The 15,687-nt window shown below is 36.2% G+C and overlaps 1 protein-coding gene across 15 annotated transcripts in view; it reads right to left on the reverse strand.

Moving 5' to 3' along the window:
* Positions 1-15,687, reverse strand: part of KIAA0825 (KIAA0825 ortholog) — a 428,558-nt gene that overhangs the window by 273,746 nt on the left and 139,125 nt on the right. For all 15 annotated transcript variants that reach the window (XM_086413109.1, XM_086413116.1, XM_086413110.1 and 12 more), the window contains 5 exons: positions 15,404-15,631; positions 13,920-14,185; positions 12,352-12,502; positions 7,246-7,436; positions 3,827-4,009 (listed from right to left, as the gene is read on the reverse strand). In XM_086413109.1, coding sequence (XP_086269235.1) covers positions 3,827-4,009; positions 7,246-7,436; positions 12,352-12,502; positions 13,920-14,185; positions 15,404-15,631 — 1,019 coding nt within the window. The remainder of the gene's footprint in view (positions 1-3,826; positions 4,010-7,245; positions 7,437-12,351; positions 12,503-13,919; positions 14,186-15,403; positions 15,632-15,687) is intronic.

The raw sequence follows: 15,687 nt of genomic DNA on the forward strand, positions 1-15,687 counted from the left end.
CTCTGGGGTTGCACAGAGTCGGACACGACTGAAGTGACTTAGCAGCAATTTTATACCATTTTCATTAGGTTCAAAAGAAACCCATTCTCCCTTCCTCTCCCGCCCCTGACAATCGCTAATCTATTTTTTGTCTCTATGATAGTCACTCAGTCATGTCCGACTCTGTGACTGCATGTACTATACAGTCCATGGAATTCTCTAGACCAGAATACTTGAGTGGGTAGCCTTTCCCTTCTCCAGGGGATCTTCCCAACCCAGGGATCGAACCCAGGTTTCCCACACTGCAGGCAGATTCTGTACCAGCTGAGCCACCAGGGAAGCCTGACTTTCTGTCTCTATGGATTTGTTTATTCTGGAAGTTTCTAATAAGTTGAGTCACACTATATGTACTCTGTGTGTATGGCTTTTTTCACTTAGCATGCAGGTTTTGAGATTCATCCCTGTTGTAGCATCTGTCAGGATTCCATTTCTTTTTAGTGGCTGAATAATATACTACTGTATGGATATGCCACCTACTGTTTATCTATTTACCAGCTGATGGACATTTGGCTTCTTTCCACTTTGTACTACTATGAAAAATGCTGCTATGAACTCCTGTGTGCAAATCTTTGCACGGGCATATGTTTGCATTTCTTTTGTGTATATACCTAAGAGTAAAGTTACTGTGTTTATGACCACATGATGCCCAACATTGTACGTGAGCATCCCCTATGCTTACCATTTTGAGGACCACCTGTCTCCAGTGCACCAGCCATTCTTGAGGTATGAAAGAAAAAGTTTTAGACCAACATGTTCTGTTTCATTAGGGACAGTGAAGTAATTTCAAATAACTAAAGAAATAAACAAACCAACCTTAAAACTCCCAGCAACCAGTTTGAAACCAAACTACAGAACGAGCACTGAAATACCTTGGAATTTAGTGACTCAAAAGTCATGTGAATGACATCAAGTGAACCCCAAAGATAGGTCTGCCGTTCCCTGGCTCAGTGATCAACATTCTGGCCTATTTCTGATGACCCAGCCTTTGCCTGGCATGTTGGTACTTGCACTGAAATTCATTCTCCCATGTTATTAAATGAGGTAACACTGGAGACAATCAACTTTCAAAAAGTTTCCACTTTTAATTTTTATAGGACGCATCAAAACATTTTGAAATATATATAATGTTGAATTTTAACATTAAAAATCTTATCAGACTTTCCTATAACACTTGAGGGTGAATATTTCAACTTGCTCCCTGATGTGACACCTGTGTTTAATCCTGGTGCTTAATCATAGGGCCTAGGGAGGCAAGAGTATTTAATGAGTTGAAACTGAATTGTATTTACCTAAAATTCTAAAAATTAACTTTAATTTGCTAGATAGAAACTAAAACTAACATTCTGTGCAAGCAAATGTAACACATGAAACCACTATTTCGTATGTGTGTGAACGTGCATGGAGTGCACGTCTGAAAGAGCAGCGTGACTGCCTTTATGAAAGAAGATAAGCATAACCACAAGTGATAAGCATTTCGGAAAATATACGGTGAATATTTTATGTTTCAGCAGGTCTCTTTCCCTGGAGGACAAACCTAAAGTACTCCTTTTACAACATCCTAACAGAAATCTACAAAGGGGAGTTAAAAAAGGACACACGTATTTGCAAACACATTTCATTCTTTCTGAAAAGATTTAAAAATCATATTTCTGCCCTGGGATTTAGTAGTCCTATGCTAAGCTCGGAGAGGAAAATACATTCAGTTTATCTGTCAGAACTACTTGGAATAAAAGCAGTCACCTTCAAGAAAGGCATATCACATAGACTGACAAATGTCAGGCATAGTTTATAAAAATCCAATGCTATCAACATCTGATTGCTACTTTTAACCAATTCCTCAAAGCATATAACCTAATTTTTAAATGTGAGATAGATATACAATTTTTTTTTCTCGAAATGCTAACAATATGACAACTTCATATCCTGGCTGTGAAAAGAAGCTAAATAAATCAATAGAGTTCTTGCAGCACACACTTTTTTTTTTTTCCTATTAGGTGTGGAACATGTTGCCCTGTAGATTTCCTTTGTCAATAGAAAGCAAAATATATTTTAAAAATTAGATTTATACTCTAGGAAAGCAAACTAAATTTTATACCAACATGAATGGATAAAATCTGTGAAAATTTTTATGATCTGAGAAATAATAAAAAATGAAAGTATATATAGACTTTTATTCATGCTTTAAAGCAAAACCACTATGTTTTATATTAAAAAAAAAAACAGAGGCAGTGCTTGGTATAAAATGTTCTGCAATTCTGGTTTAAATTAGCAATTTAAATTTGTTGAATGAGGTTACTGTGCAATATCTAATGCACAAATCACAGAGATCTGAGTACTTGTAGAGTTGTTTAAAAATGTATCAAAAGGCCACAGGTTAACAATAATGAATGTATGTTACATTATTATTATTATTAAAATACGCAACCTTTGATGATAATTTATTTGCTTTACAAATGCATTGGGGGGTTAAAATTTTTCTATTCATCTGTGACAGACCATGAAATTCAATATTGCTCACCATGACCAATCCATGAAATTTGTCAACTTTGTTCCTGATTTTCACAGGGCCTTCCCCTTAGATGAAATGACCCACTGAACTAAGAGCACAGTAATTTTTTCATCTATGGTAAATCAGTTTAGTTTACTAGGATTTATTATGGGCTTTAGAACTTGAGCTTTTTGTGATTATGCACCATTATACATATAATCCCAAATTTATGGCAATTTATCTCATTATTTCTTTCCCTTTCTGAAAGAATTCTCCATTTCTAAAATTAGATCTCAACGGAAAGGTTGCCAGAAGAAGCAATCTGTAAACAATGGGTCTGTTGAAAGTTCAAGAGTGGGTGAAAATTACAGGGACATTTTGAAAAAACTTGTTAATTACCCTTAGAATTCCTAACACAAAAGTTACCGAAAATCAAGATTTATATATTGCCTTTACCAGGATGGTACAGAAACAAATACTTTGTCAAATTTATCTTAAGAAATACGAGTCTGTATAATTTTTACTATCCAAGAAACTAAGAATATGCAATATTTAATCTTTTAAGATAAACTGACTACTTTGGAGGAGGGTTTAAACGAAAGTATATTAATGTTTCATTATAAGATTTACTCTAACTTCTTTTATCATATTACAAATTTGAATGAAATTAACCAGAAAAGCAGTTCAATTTTTTTTATTTTCCTGAATCTTATTTGTTTAGCTAAGTAAATATTTCAACATTTAAAAAATCATTACTTACTCCTATTTCCACTTTCCATTACTAGCCCAGTCACTAAGTCCAACACTAAAAATGCAAACCTATGGCAGAGTAAATGGAAACATTATGTCTCTTCCAGACTAGAGAGCATTTTATAATCATTTAAAAAATCTTTTTTATTAGAGAAAATCATTTATATCAAATTAACAGATATTTTTAGAGGAGCATAAAGCCATTGGGATATGATTTATTTTTTCACAGACAAATCAATCCATGAATAAAATTTGAGAATTTAAACAACTCAAATAATGATGCTCAAAACATTCCTGCTTGTATTAGAGCCTTATCAACTGAACAGGATCAATCAATAGAGAAATATCACATTATTAGGATCAAATAACTTCGAGAATGAAGAAATCCCTGTTGGTTAGAGTTAGTTTTGTAAAATGGTTCAATTCACAATATCACAACTGCACTTCAATAAATTTCTACTTGCTACTTCACACAATTCAGTAAGCTGCATAAAATTACATTATTTTCCATATCATAGTAGCTAAAAAGAAAATACATTTGATACTTACTGGTGTAATTCTGTTAATGGTGAAGTCAAAATAACTAATGTTGTGAAGAGATTATTACAGTGGGTATGAATTTTAAAAATTTTATCATCTACATATGCATGAGGATTCAAAAGCTTCTGTACAGATGTGCAAACTGACCATAACATGTTCTCAGTGCAAATTAAAATTGTTGTGACATCAAGTCTGTTGGAAAGAAAAAGAAGAAATCATGTTAAAATTGTTTTCTCTGCTGGGTATGCACACTATCATTTATATCTATTATATTAAACATATGTAAGAATAGAAATATTTGCTTAGATATCAGAGATTCAGAGATCAAAAACAGACAAAGCATCAAAGATAGATTTTGAGTTTCCAAGTGTTAGCTGACCCATAATACCATGCATTGGGCTTCCCTGATGGCTCAGCAGAAAGAAACTGCCTTCAATGCAGGAGACAGGAGATGCAAGTTCGATCCCTGGGTCAGGAAGATCCCCTAGAGGAGGAAATGGCAACCCACTCTAGTATTCCGGTTTGGAAAATCCCACAGACGGAGAAGTCTAACGAGCTACAGTCCAAAGGGTTGCAAAGAGTCGGACACGACTGAGCACGACACCATTCATTATCTTTAGAGATGATGACGTCCATAGCAGTGAAGTGTTGCAGAAGTGCTTTTTTTAAAAAAGGAAAAACAGTCTGTTTTGCATTATTAAGATCCTCTTCAAGAATCTCAAGAGCGTTTCTTTGAAATTAAATTCAGCAAAAGAAAAGTCAGGTTAAAAGAAAGTTCTCTATTATCCACATACATGGGATAGGTAAAAATTTGATAGCAGAACAATCTTTGCATCCAAGTACAAGGTATCAAAAGAAAGGTACAAGATTGAGCAATATGTTCTCCCAGCATGTGGGAGGTGAAAAAAAAAGGCACCAGAGGCACAAATGAAAAAGCTCAGTTTCAGAACTTTGCAATATTAAATAAATTTGTCACAAATATTTGCCACAAATTTAATACTTGTTCTCCTTACAAGTATATGCAAATATTAATTTATATAATAGTAAACAATTAATATAAATTAAAATATTAATATCAAATAAATATTTTCCTTGCATATATATATATTCAAACCAGTCAATCCTAAAGGAAATCAACCTTGAATATTCATTGGAAGAACTGATACTGAAGCTTAATCTCTGATACTTTGGCCACTTGATGTGAAGAGCTGAATCACTAGGAAAAAACCCTGATGCTGGCAAAGATTGGGCAGGAGAAGGGGATGACAGAGGATGAGATGGTTGGATGGCATCACCAACTCAATGAACATGAGCTTGAGCAACCTCTGGGAGATGGTGATGGACAGGGAAGCCTGGTGTGCTGCAGTCCATGGGGTCGCAAAGAGTCGGACACGACTGAGTGACTGAGATATATATAGAGAGCACAGTTTTTGTTATATGACAGTTGGAAGCTAGAATTCTAAGAGCATCCAGAATCGTCCTTAGGAAGGTTTAATTGTAGTTTGCATCTACTCACTCTAATTGCTAATTAAAGAATTGCAAATCCAAGATATATATAGATATAGATATAAATATAGATATATATGCACACAGACACAAACAAACACATGCCTGTGAAATCTGATTTCTACAAAATGGATATTTTAGAATTAATCATTCAAATAAAAATATGTAACTTATAAAAACTAGGAAAGATTAACTCTAGCTTTGCAAGACGTTTTTACGTACCCAGAAAATAGAAGCGAAAAGTCTCTATAGTACAGTTAATTAATTAAATATACTACCTATTTCATGAGCTAATAGTAAATCTGATTTCATAAGTATCTCATAATGACTTGCCACCTCACAGTCAAAAGTGATGTAAGCTACATAAGGAAAAGAATGAAAGTATCCTTTGCTTTCAAAAGGAATTTTCCATCTCTTCTTCAGAATTCAATGTTTTGTTTTGTTTTTTTAATGCTTGGTCAGTAGCATTATAATTCAAAACAGCTTGTTCAAAAATACCGTATTTATGAAACACTGTAGCAAGACCTAAATGCCCTCACATGCAGCATGCTTGATCAGAAAATAATTCCTACTGAAAAAAATAATAAAGCCTCTGATGTCTTTAGGCTTTGCCTAGCATATCTGAGCCTGGTGGGCTGCAGTCCATGGGGTCGCGACTGAGCGACTTCCCTTTCACTTTTCACTTTCACGCATTGGAGAAGGAAATGGCAACCCACTCCAGTGTTCTTGCCTGGAGAATCCCAGGGACAGCGGAGCCTGGTGGGCTGCCGTCTATGGGGTCGCACAGAGTCGGACACGACTGAAGCGACTTAGCAGCAGCAGCAACATATCTGAAAAAAAAATTTTTATACCTAAAAGGCAGGTCTCAATTACATTAGTCAGAATGTTTATAAAAACAAAAGGTTTCACTTTGTATAGACCATTGTTGGCATGTACCCACATTTTTGTAATATTCATTGCCTAGACAACCCATAGAATTGGCCTGTTCAGTTCAGTTCAGTCGGTCGGTTGTGTCTGACTCTTTGCAACCCCATGGACTACAGCATAGCATGGACTACAGGCCTCTCTGTCCATCACCAACTCCTGGAGCTGGCTCAAACTCATGTCCATGAGTCAATGATGCCATCCAACCATCTCATCCTCCGCCATCCCCTTCTCCTCCCGCCTTCAGGCTTTCCCAGCATCAGGGTCTTTTCCAATGAGTCAGTTCTTCGCATCAGGTGGCCCAAGTATTGGAGTTTCAGCTTCAGCATCAGTCCTTCCAATGAATATTCAGGACTGATCTCCTTTAGGATTGGTTTCCTTTAGGACTGATTTCCTTTAGAATTGGCCTATAATTTTCATGACTGCTGCTCCTCATTTTCTGTGATTTCACATTTTGAACTATTTTTTAGTAATACATAATAAAAAGAAAAGGAAAAGAGGAAAGAAGTAATTAGAATATATTAAGAGAAAAATGATTAGACAAAAGAGTTTCCTTAATGAAGATGAACTACAATATTTAAAGGCATTAAATTAAAAAAAAAACACCCGAAAGTAAAATTCCTTGGTTGCCTGGAATTTCAAAGTCAAATTACTTCATCACAGCACCACAGCTTTACTCTCCATTTTAATTTTCTCTCTTTATCTTATTTATTAACCTTTGGATATCTATGTCCTAGATTGTAATACAACTTGACTCACTTTTTTGAAAAAAAGTGGGTTTTACATACAATTTTAAGGAGAAAAAAGAACAAAGTTATTTTGATTCAAGTTCCACATTTGCACTTAAGTATCTCAGGAGAATTGAATATGATTTCCTTTCAGATGTTAGAAACATTAAATATACAAGGAGTTACATCATGAGATTCAGAAGCACATTCTACTTTATACACCTGACAAACATTTTCTTGAAAAGTAATGGTTTTCACAACTTCAATTACCTTATCTGTAGGGTTCTCTTATAACTGGGATGGGCCTGGGCATATCTGGAGGCCAGGAGACCCAAAGACTTCTCCAGCACTTCTGCTAGTATCTCCTGGGCTAATTTAGGGGGCAGGATGGTCCAGAGATCGTGATGAAGCGCCCAGAAGAAATAATGCCACATCTGGAGCGAGAAGGAGCATCTTTCCCCCTGGCAAAACCACCATACATTAAACAAGAGGATCGCATCTTACCAAATGTCAGTTTGCTTCCTATGAACTTAATTAGTTCAGGCTGAAAGGAAATAGCTGGAGAGTTTGACGCACTCGATGACCAAGAAAGATTTTTGACAAGATGTAAAACATTCTTATTGACAGAGGAACATATGTTTTATTTCAATTATGAGACCAGATATTCTAGTGCAAATCCAGACCACAAGCATTTAACCTAGGGTAGCCTTGATTTACCTACTCGTGGTCCGGAGTTTAAAATTTACTTTAAAATGATCATCTTTGTAGCTGCTAAACAAAGTCTTGCATAGTCTAAGATAGTGGGCTGATTCTTCTAAAATTAAAGAGTAATCATTCAAATCAAACATGTATATTCTTCTGGGCTTATTAACATCATTGACATCATCTTAAAAATGGTTTAGATTTCACATTACAATGAAATGACAGGAGCAAACATAAACTTGCAGAGTGTGTACTTATCAACATGCATCTGAGTCACCAAAGATGATTATATTAGGCTACTTCATCATGAAGTACTCATGAAACTTCATGGAGTTTCAACAACAGTACTAGAAACACATCCTAAAATCGTCTGATTTTGCAGGATTTCGTAAAGCCCAGGCAGATGGTATCATCATTTCTTAGTATTTTTTACAGTACTTTATACTTCCAAAGGGCCAGGTTCTCATTCCTTTCTACCTCTTGACAGACCTCTTTTCTGTGTCAAATTTTCCCTCATCACAGAGTGAGACCCAACAGCAGCCAAAGCTAAGGGGAAACAGGCAGAAATGAGACGGTCACCTCAAGTGAATTACAACCAATAATTAGTTAACAGGCTCTCAGGGAGGTGTGCTAGGAGTTTGCTTGTTTTCTTCAGACCAGATTAAAAGATTACTTGAAATACATTATTTGAAGTTTGAAGAATGTGTTCTTCTAAAACTATCCTGATTACGTTACTATTTCAAAAGTTAAATGAGAAAAACTTATTTTATCTCTTAAGTAATCCTCTGACTTAAAATTTCTATTTCGAACACTCCTTATATTTCTCAAACAAAAATCATTTTAAACAATTCCAATGTTCTCCTTAATTCTCAGAAAACTAAGATCATGGCATCTGGTCCCATCACTTCATGGCAAATAGATGGGGAAACAGTGTAAACAATGGCTGACTTGATTTCTTGGGGCTCCAAAATCAATGCAGATGGTGACTACAGCCATGAAATTAAAAGACACTTGCTCCTTGGAAGAAAAGTTATGACCAACCTAGATAGCATATTAAAAAGCAGAGACATTACTTTACCAACAAAGATCCGTCTAGTCAAAGCTATGATTTTTCCTGTGGTCATGTATGGATATGAGGGTTGGACTATAAAGAAAGCTGAGCACAGAAGAATTGTTGCTTTTGAACTGTGGTATTGGAGAAGACTCTTGAGAGTCCCTTGGACTGCAAGGAGATTCAACCAGTCCATCCTAAAGGAAATCAGTCCTGAATATTATTGGAAGGACTGATGTTGAAGCTGAAACTCCAATACTTTGGCTACCTGATGTGAAGAACTGACTGACTGGAAAAGACCTTGATGCTGGGAAAGACTGAAGGCAGGAGGAGAAGGGGACGACAGAGGATGAGATGGTTGGGTGACCCAATGGACATGAGTTTGAGTAAACTCCAGGAGTTGGTGATGGACAGGGAGGCCCGGCATGCTGCAGTCCATGGGGTTGCAAAGAGTGAGACTGAGTGACTGAACTGAACTGAACTTATGTTCTCCTATACCTAAATTTGATAGTTTCTTATGTATATATTCTTTATATATTATTCTTCTGGTAACTTCTTTGATTACTAAAGTCTTTTGTAGTCACTATAATAATAATAATCTATAGTTATTATCTATTGACCTTCAAATGGAGTTTATGAGTAGAATTGTTCTTGTTGGGTGGAAAACTTGGATATCAAAGTGTTGAAGAGTCAAGTTCAAACTGGTGGGGACTTCGACCACTTCTGATTTTCTGACTAGATGTACATCAAAACTGTTTTAAAAAAATCAATGCAGAAGTTGCCAATCATGGTTTCTTATATTGTCTTTGTTGTGTGTTCTGTGATAAAGAATACTTTACAAAATTTCCTCAGCTAAGAAAGGAATTTTAATACTTTATTTTCTTTATTACTTTCTGTGTTGTATGTTAAGTAAAGCAAAACCAACCCAGCTGATATCATGGCTAGTCTGAATGATTTATACTTTCTCCATGTCGGTGAGTGGGTGCCCATGATAACATGGCCAACATGATTTCTCATATTATTTCTCCTTAATAGCCACCTTTGAGCAATAAATGAGAAAATAAAAATAACTTTAGGCATACCTATTTCTTCCCCTAAAAGTGAAAGATACTTATTTTTAAGACTTTTAAAAATATAAACTTCATGTTCACTTAAAAATATTCCAAACTGGTCATCTATCTCACAATTTTCTTCAAAATGTGTATAGTTTCTATGTATGCAAGGGCTTTCATTAAATTAAATGTGATTCATTTATTTTTCTGACCTGTTTCCCTATTTGTTGTCATTTCAAAAGTATTCTGCTAGTAAACATCTGTTATTTTTGTAGACCCGCTATAATACAAACAGATGTGAACTTTTATTTAGATTATATATCAGGAAACAAGCAGCTGGGCTTTATTATATAAGCCACTCAATATTATCTTTGAACAGACAATTCTTTATTCTCTGACTATTAGAAAACACAAGTTGCTAAAATTGAACAGATGTCAAGTATACTAAAAGCTTGATTTTAAACATGTAATTTGAACACCCACTGTGCCATCTGACCAGCACCTCATCAGAGAGATACTGAACTCTTTGGCTCTCTCAACCTGACAGTTCAGAAAATGGAAATGATCTATCTAGGGCTCACTTGTTATCACAATACATGAGCAAATATTGCTCCATATCTTATAAATTCTCTATTTCTTTACTACACTCTGCACATGGTGATAGAATCCCCTGAGATCTCTATCTCACCCTCCACCTCCAGTCGGGCAGATTTCATCGCCTCACCCCTTCAAACATTCCTACCAGTCCTGTTTCACAAATCAGCTGGAATAATGGGGCGAGACAGAGACAGGGGTGTAGTAAACAGGATAAAATCGTGTCGGGTACTCCAGTTATCAAAATTGCCTAAAATCTGTGTTAGTTTTAGAAGGTTCTTATTTCTGGTAAACAGAAAAGCGTATCACTTTATTTTATTTATTTTTTTTCTGAGCATAAATAACCACCGCTAACTCTGCAATTAAATTGTAACTACTGACCATGTAAGTATATGGAAGCTACAGTACCATGTAATCACAGGCTAGCTATCTCGTTATTTCTGTCTTGGAAGCTAAAGCCTTGTCATAAGATCTAAGAGCTGAATGTTATGTGGTAATTTGTTGTGTTTTTTTTTTCTTCTTTTAAATACTTGGTAACTTCAATAACAGGTTCTCAATGCATCTACTTATTATTTATACCATAGGACTCTTCCAGCTCCCAATTTGCATGAAAGGAAACATAATATCCCTGTGTTGGACGGATAGTGAGGGGATACCTGTTCTTCAATGGAAACATCATATAAAATTGCTCATCAGCGCACTGACAGGTTGAAATAGTTTGAAACATGAGATGGATTCATTTTCAACCTCTCTGTTTACCTCAAGGCAAATAAGGGAGCTGGGACGCGGCCAGGAGAGGGGAGACCAATACTTTTATTCTTATCTCAGGCTACCAGCTGCACCATACCACTTTCTCGTTTTCATTCTGCTCGCTGCTGTTTGAAGCGCGTCAGGTTTGGAACACCCTATACAGATGCTTTTGCAGAGAGAAAAGGTATCTGGGAAGGGCCTCTAAAGGAGAGATGAAATGGTCTTAGAAAACATGGAAAGCCCTTTTAAAAAGCTTCTAAGCTGCTCGTCTCTGTTGTGACAACATTTATTATGATAATAACGCAGGCATAAATGGAGCCATGGTGTCAGCAAGGCGACAGGAGTGAGTTCACTGAATAAAACTCCACTCTGTTTTTCTCAATACTCTACAGTTAGCAGGACAATCAAGAAACAAAATCACAAGCTTCAATCTGGAGGAAGGCATTCGTTGGAAAAACTACGGAAGGTGGGCTTGACTGATGACATTTTGAAAATGTTGATTATCTTGATTAAGATATTATAAATGTTTCACCCTGCTCTGAAATCCGCTTCAAGGGATTTCAAATACTGTGGTTTATGTGTAATCAATGGGATTCAGAGGAAGGGGAACTAATGAAGCCTGATGATGAATAATTTTAATTGATCCAGGTTTTGGTGGCACTAGGAATCATTAGGCTTTAATTCAGTAGAAATTTGGGATTTCAAAACATGGGTTAAATGAAAATAGGTAAGCTATAAATGATCAGATTGGTCTTAAAGCACACTCATAAGAACACACAATAAGAAGGGAAAACAAGTATAAAAAGAATAAAGCTGTTTAACAAAAAATCTTTATCAAACACAGATGCAAATATATAACAAGAAAAAAGTGCAAGGATACCTCTTACTGGTCCCTTTGAAAACAATACAAGGTTGTAGTATTATATTGTGGCATTGTTTTCTCCTTGAATTTTACTCGTATCCCATTACATTCCAACTATTATATAGCACAGAAACACTGCAGCTCAAATTAAGTTATTTTTACTTTTAAGCAGAAGGAGCGTTCTAATTATTTCAGGTTTTTAAGAACAGTGTTTTTCCAAGTATAAATTCAATATTTAAAAAATATTATCCTCACAGCCTTCGTGTGTTAGTAATGCCAAGCTCATGTTTCTAATTAGCCAGAAAGCAGGTAGGCAGTAAAACATATTTGTGTAAAAAGGAGGGATAGTAAACGTAACTTCACACCTCATAAAAAGCTTTGTAGTCATCCCAATGGTGGCTCTCAGCGTCCTGTAAAATGCTTGTAGCACAAACTCTGACGCAGTAGTCCGTAACCTGAAACTGCAGACTGTTGATGAATTCCTGGTATCGTTGGATAGGCACCAGGAATATGGGTCTGTGCAGAGGGAATGATCAAAGAGACAGAGATTTAAGGCCTGTGCAGTAGGAGGTAACAATCTCCAGTACTACAAATGGTTTTGATTATTAGATATCAATCATTCATTTCCTCCCAATGCTGAAGTCTGCATCCACAGTCACTTTCCAAAAAGAAAAAAAAGAAAAAAAGCTGGTCTTTGTTTTGCAAGTCCTTTGAAAACGTACATCTGCTGTTCCGCAAATATGCGCTTCAACTTGAGACAAACTGCATTGTCAATACATCATTCAAAAATCAAAGTATTCTTTGTAAGCCTATTATTAGAGATCAGTGCATTATTTAGGCATTAGGTTATCGTTATTACAGAGAACAACATGCATTTGTCAGAACCAACTTTTATAAAGCTATCACACGTCCCACAAACAGTCTTTTTATTTTAAAAATTGTAATTTTGTAGCTGTCAATTATCTCATAAACTGTTTTACAATATTCTACAGAAATAAAGGGATTGCTGGCACATTTTGTTTATAAATTCGAGTATGAATCACAACATCTGACTACTTAAGGGAATTAAAGAAATATCATAGTTATATCCTACATCAAGCCAAATTTACTTTTATCTCTAGCTATTTTTAGTACACTCTCTTATGCTTCCTCTCGTTACTAAAAAGGGACTGCAAAGGCTGAATAAGGAATACAGACTAGATTCTTGGGCTCACACTGGAGTGTCCAGCCTACACGTTCCCTTTGCAAAGGGCCATGCCGTCTTCTAGAGAGTACAAGAGAAGCCAGATAGACGACGTGATTATACATCTAGTCATTTCTGTTCTCTAGCCAGAAAACATTTGGTCTTTTTGGACCACAAATACATGAGAATTGAGACTGCCAATGCTTCCTTTTCACACATGAAGAATAGCGTCTATGAAACGGGCATTCTAAGATATGTTTACATTGGTCACAAGAATAGTCAGAAATGCATCTCTTCTCTAGGCCAGCTCCTAATGTCTAGTTGGTCTAGGAACCAAAGAGAAGGGCATTTTCCACAAATATTGTTTTGTGTGACAGGGGAGAAGTTTATTTTTCCTTTCCAGTGTAATCTGTACAACGGGCCTTGTGGAATGGAAAGGCTTTGCTTGGTCACATCAGAACAGCATGCTGAGAATAGTTCCTCCAGACTAGAGCGTCTGGGAAATGCAAAGGTCATCCCAGTGGGCCTTCAGAGGGAATACCTATCTTTCTTGCTATCTGTGTATCTGGTTTAATACAACCCATGCTCTACCTTTTTGACATTTCCTAGGCAAGATAAATGAAAATAATTCCCCATGTTTATTATTATTTTCTCCTTCTCAAATACCATTTTCAAGATTCCACTTCTGTGATACCCAAAGATAGATGATACTGTAAGCATGGCCATCAACTTAGTGTAAATGACACTCACTTCTTAGCATTTTCTTTCATCACATGATCATACTGCATAAAACGCTGGAAGACATACACAGCCGTGGAGAGCAGGGCATGCAGGTTTTTCAGGGGTGCTTTGGAGGGAAACTCCTTGCTTCCCTCCTGCAGTCTGGCCAGGACAGCTGTTGCCACTTTACAACAGGCCTCCACAAAGTTTGCTCTAATTTCCTGAAAAGAATCATCTCTGCATGCCAGAGCCAGTGGAAGCATTATGTCAAGTTTTTCCATGATGTCAGAACAAAACTAGGGAGAAATAAATGTAGCACTGAGTTATTTGTATTCTGACAGTGCCATGTAATTTATGTACAGGGAGACTAAATTCCAAAATAATGAGTTTGGCATCAAACATAAATATAATGACACAACTTTATAATAATCGATGTCTCAGTAGTAGAAAGTTAAATGTTTTATGTCAAATAAAGAAATACAAAAATGATACTTCTCTATATATAAACTTCAAACCTTATGCTTGCCAGAGAGACATTATGAAAAACTCATGAAATAACTTTCCATGACAATACTTTTATTTGTAGTTAATTGAATTCAGAAAGTATGTATCCATGATTACATTATTTTTGACTCACTCCCGGGTTTTTTTTTTTTTTTTTTTGCTAAACTGTCATAAAAGTGTTTTTTTAAATTAATCACCACATATAAATGAAGCTGTATCAGTTTAACTTAAATAATCTAAGAGCATCAGAAACAATCTCATGTAGCATTTTCTTATTGATAGAGTCAGCAACTTTTAGGAGTGATGCACTTAGCATTTCACTAGTTATTATGAATTTACTCCTTCTTAACGGCAAAGGAGGTGTGATGGATGGATGCATGAAAAGGCTCACTTGCCTCTTCTCCAGAGAGGTCAACAGTGTTTCTGGGTAATGTACTGGAGCTTCAGGTGGCAGTGGAGGATTAAGGTCACTTTTGAAAACTCTCTTTCAAAAACACTTCAATGATGGGTTGCTGACCCCACTGTAGACTGAATATGGAGTAACTCTATTTCTCCATTTCCATAACTACTTCCTATTTTCTCAGTATGTTCTGTGACTCTCAAAACAAAGATGTAAGACTGATGCAAATGGAATGTTTACTAAGATGTGAATCAAGATTTAAAGGTTGCCCAAACCAAAAGACAACAACTCCTTCAACCTCCTAAATTTCTCCTGCGGGGGGCAGTCACTCAAAGGTATCACACAAACAGGCTGTTCCCCAGGTCCCCAGGAAGTCACAGAGGCCCTCTCTTTAGCTGCTTCAGATTCATGGAGCAAAAAGTTGGCAGCAGGTTTGAGTCCTTTTTTGTTAGCACAGTGGTCCATGGATACCAGGAAAACATGGTGCTGGGTCAAGGGCCAAGGGTTTCCCAAGAGATCCCATCATTTTCTGTTGGTTCCCTTTGCAATGGTTTATGAAGAAAAATCTCATATGCCAATCTAATTTGAAAGGATTTCATTTAACACTTGCCTTTGCAATTTTCTTTGGTTGGTCTGCTTCAGGAACCACATAGCTATCTTGCCAAACTGGCAGGACATTTACAAGGTCCAAAGCATAGCTCACAGTTGAAAACCTTTCATTCTGTTCCTGTTGGAGAATTTTTGCAGAAAAATCTTCAATGGCTGTTGTTATACTATGTGCCATGGGAAGAGATACTTTTTTAAATGCACTTCTCCAGCCAAAATCTAATAAAGTAGCCTGAAATATAAATTTATATTCAGTTATATTAATCTTAACAACAAGTGTTTCTAGTG

This window comes from Bos grunniens, chromosome 7, assembly GCF_055505025.1.
Source record: "Bos grunniens cultivar Pamir isolate PY7600 chromosome 7, Bosgru_T2T1.0, whole genome shotgun sequence".
NCBI lineage: Eukaryota > Metazoa > Chordata > Mammalia > Artiodactyla > Bovidae > Bos > Bos grunniens.